At 33.2% G+C, this 1,298-nt stretch overlaps 1 protein-coding gene across 5 annotated transcripts in view; it reads left to right on the top strand.

Moving 5' to 3' along the window:
* The window catches only part of LOC117167006 (transmembrane protein 43 homolog), a 71,794-nt gene extending 70,669 nt beyond the window's left edge, over positions 1-1,125 (top strand). For 4 of the 5 annotated variants that reach the window (XM_033351549.1, XM_033351551.1, XM_033351552.1 and 1 more), the window contains 3 exons: positions 3-306; positions 452-657; positions 756-1,125. In XM_033351549.1, coding sequence (XP_033207440.1) covers positions 3-306; positions 452-657; positions 756-1,038 — 793 coding nt within the window. In that variant the 3' untranslated portion in view covers positions 1,039-1,125. The remainder of the gene's footprint in view (positions 1-2; positions 307-451; positions 658-755) is intronic. The other variant, XM_033351550.1, reaches the window with a different exon arrangement.
* Positions 1,126-1,298: the final 173 nt, after the last annotated feature.

Raw genomic sequence — 1,298 nt, 5'->3', positions numbered from 1 at the left:
AGAAAAAATGGTTTTAGATATGATTCGGTTGACGATTATTATTATACAACAGAATGGCAAGATAAACTGATAGACTCTAAACTCTTCTACATACCCTTTGGACACGAGAACCCAAGAGAAATGCCAATTAAAAGTAAATTGCAGATTGCAGACGAAGTTAAAATTGGAGCATTTGTTTTCGGTACTGAATTAAAGAAGAAATTCAATAATTATGTAGAAATTACCAGTGACGAAAGACCCGAGCGAAAAGACATTAAAATGCATTCGGGACTTTATTATCACAGTGAAGATTTGTGGAATCCGAAGGTACATTAGAAACAAGTATTTATGATTCCTTGTCTAATTTAAGGTGTTTTCATTTTAAAATACCTTTAAATTGGATTACTTTTAAAGAAATGCTTGCATTATAAGTACATTCATATTCAGCCATAATTTAAAAATTATTTTTCAGGTTGGAGATATTCGAATACAATTTTCCTATGCCGGAAAAGCCAGGGAAGTTTATTCAATAGTCGGGATGCTTGCGGATGGAAGAATAAAACCTTACATTACATCTCATGGTGAAGAAATCTTGCTTCAAAGAAATCACAAAGTAACAATGGACAAGATGTTTCATCTAGAGCACGTTCATAATTATTGGAGAACTTGGAAAATGAGGTTAATTTAGTAATCTTTTTCTTTGAAAGTCTGCTGTATTTATTTTTTTTGGTTCTATGCTGTTAAAGCGTCATTAACGATTAATTTGTTTTTGACAGGGGTATAGGATGGTTTTTACTCTTCATGTCAGCAAGTTACATGGCGAATATCCTGAAAACGATAATTCTGAATTCAAATCTCTTACACAGTTTAATCGCCCTGGAGGCTCTCAGCTTATCAGTTTCCATGTCGACAAGTTTGCTGGTCATTGGATTTGCTTGGGTATGGTATCGACCAATAGTGGGGTTGTGTTTGGCTTTGGCTTCTATCTTGCCCTTTATGTATTCCACGTTTTTTAAAAATTCATCACCTCAACAACGAGACCCGTACAGACGACTTTAAGAAGAAGAAAAAATAATCAAGATGTTAAAATTTGTTTCAATCGACTCCTTTTTGTAATAATAAATATGAAAAATCTTTAATGGCGAATATTACAAATCTTTAATTTTTTAGATAAAAGATCCTCTAGCTCCGGTGGAGTAGAAAGAATAGTGATTTCCGGTCAGTTGTTTTATCACTAAACTATAAAGGACCGAGAATCCTTTTCCTCCATATGTCGTATATGGTTTTCTCCATATTGTTTCTTTGTAGACCATATATAT

This window comes from Belonocnema kinseyi, chromosome 2 (assembly GCF_010883055.1).
Source record: "Belonocnema kinseyi isolate 2016_QV_RU_SX_M_011 chromosome 2, B_treatae_v1, whole genome shotgun sequence".
NCBI lineage: Eukaryota > Metazoa > Arthropoda > Insecta > Hymenoptera > Cynipidae > Belonocnema > Belonocnema kinseyi.
The sequence above is the reverse complement of the archived record's forward strand: the minus strand, read 5'-3'. Positions and strand labels throughout refer to the sequence as shown.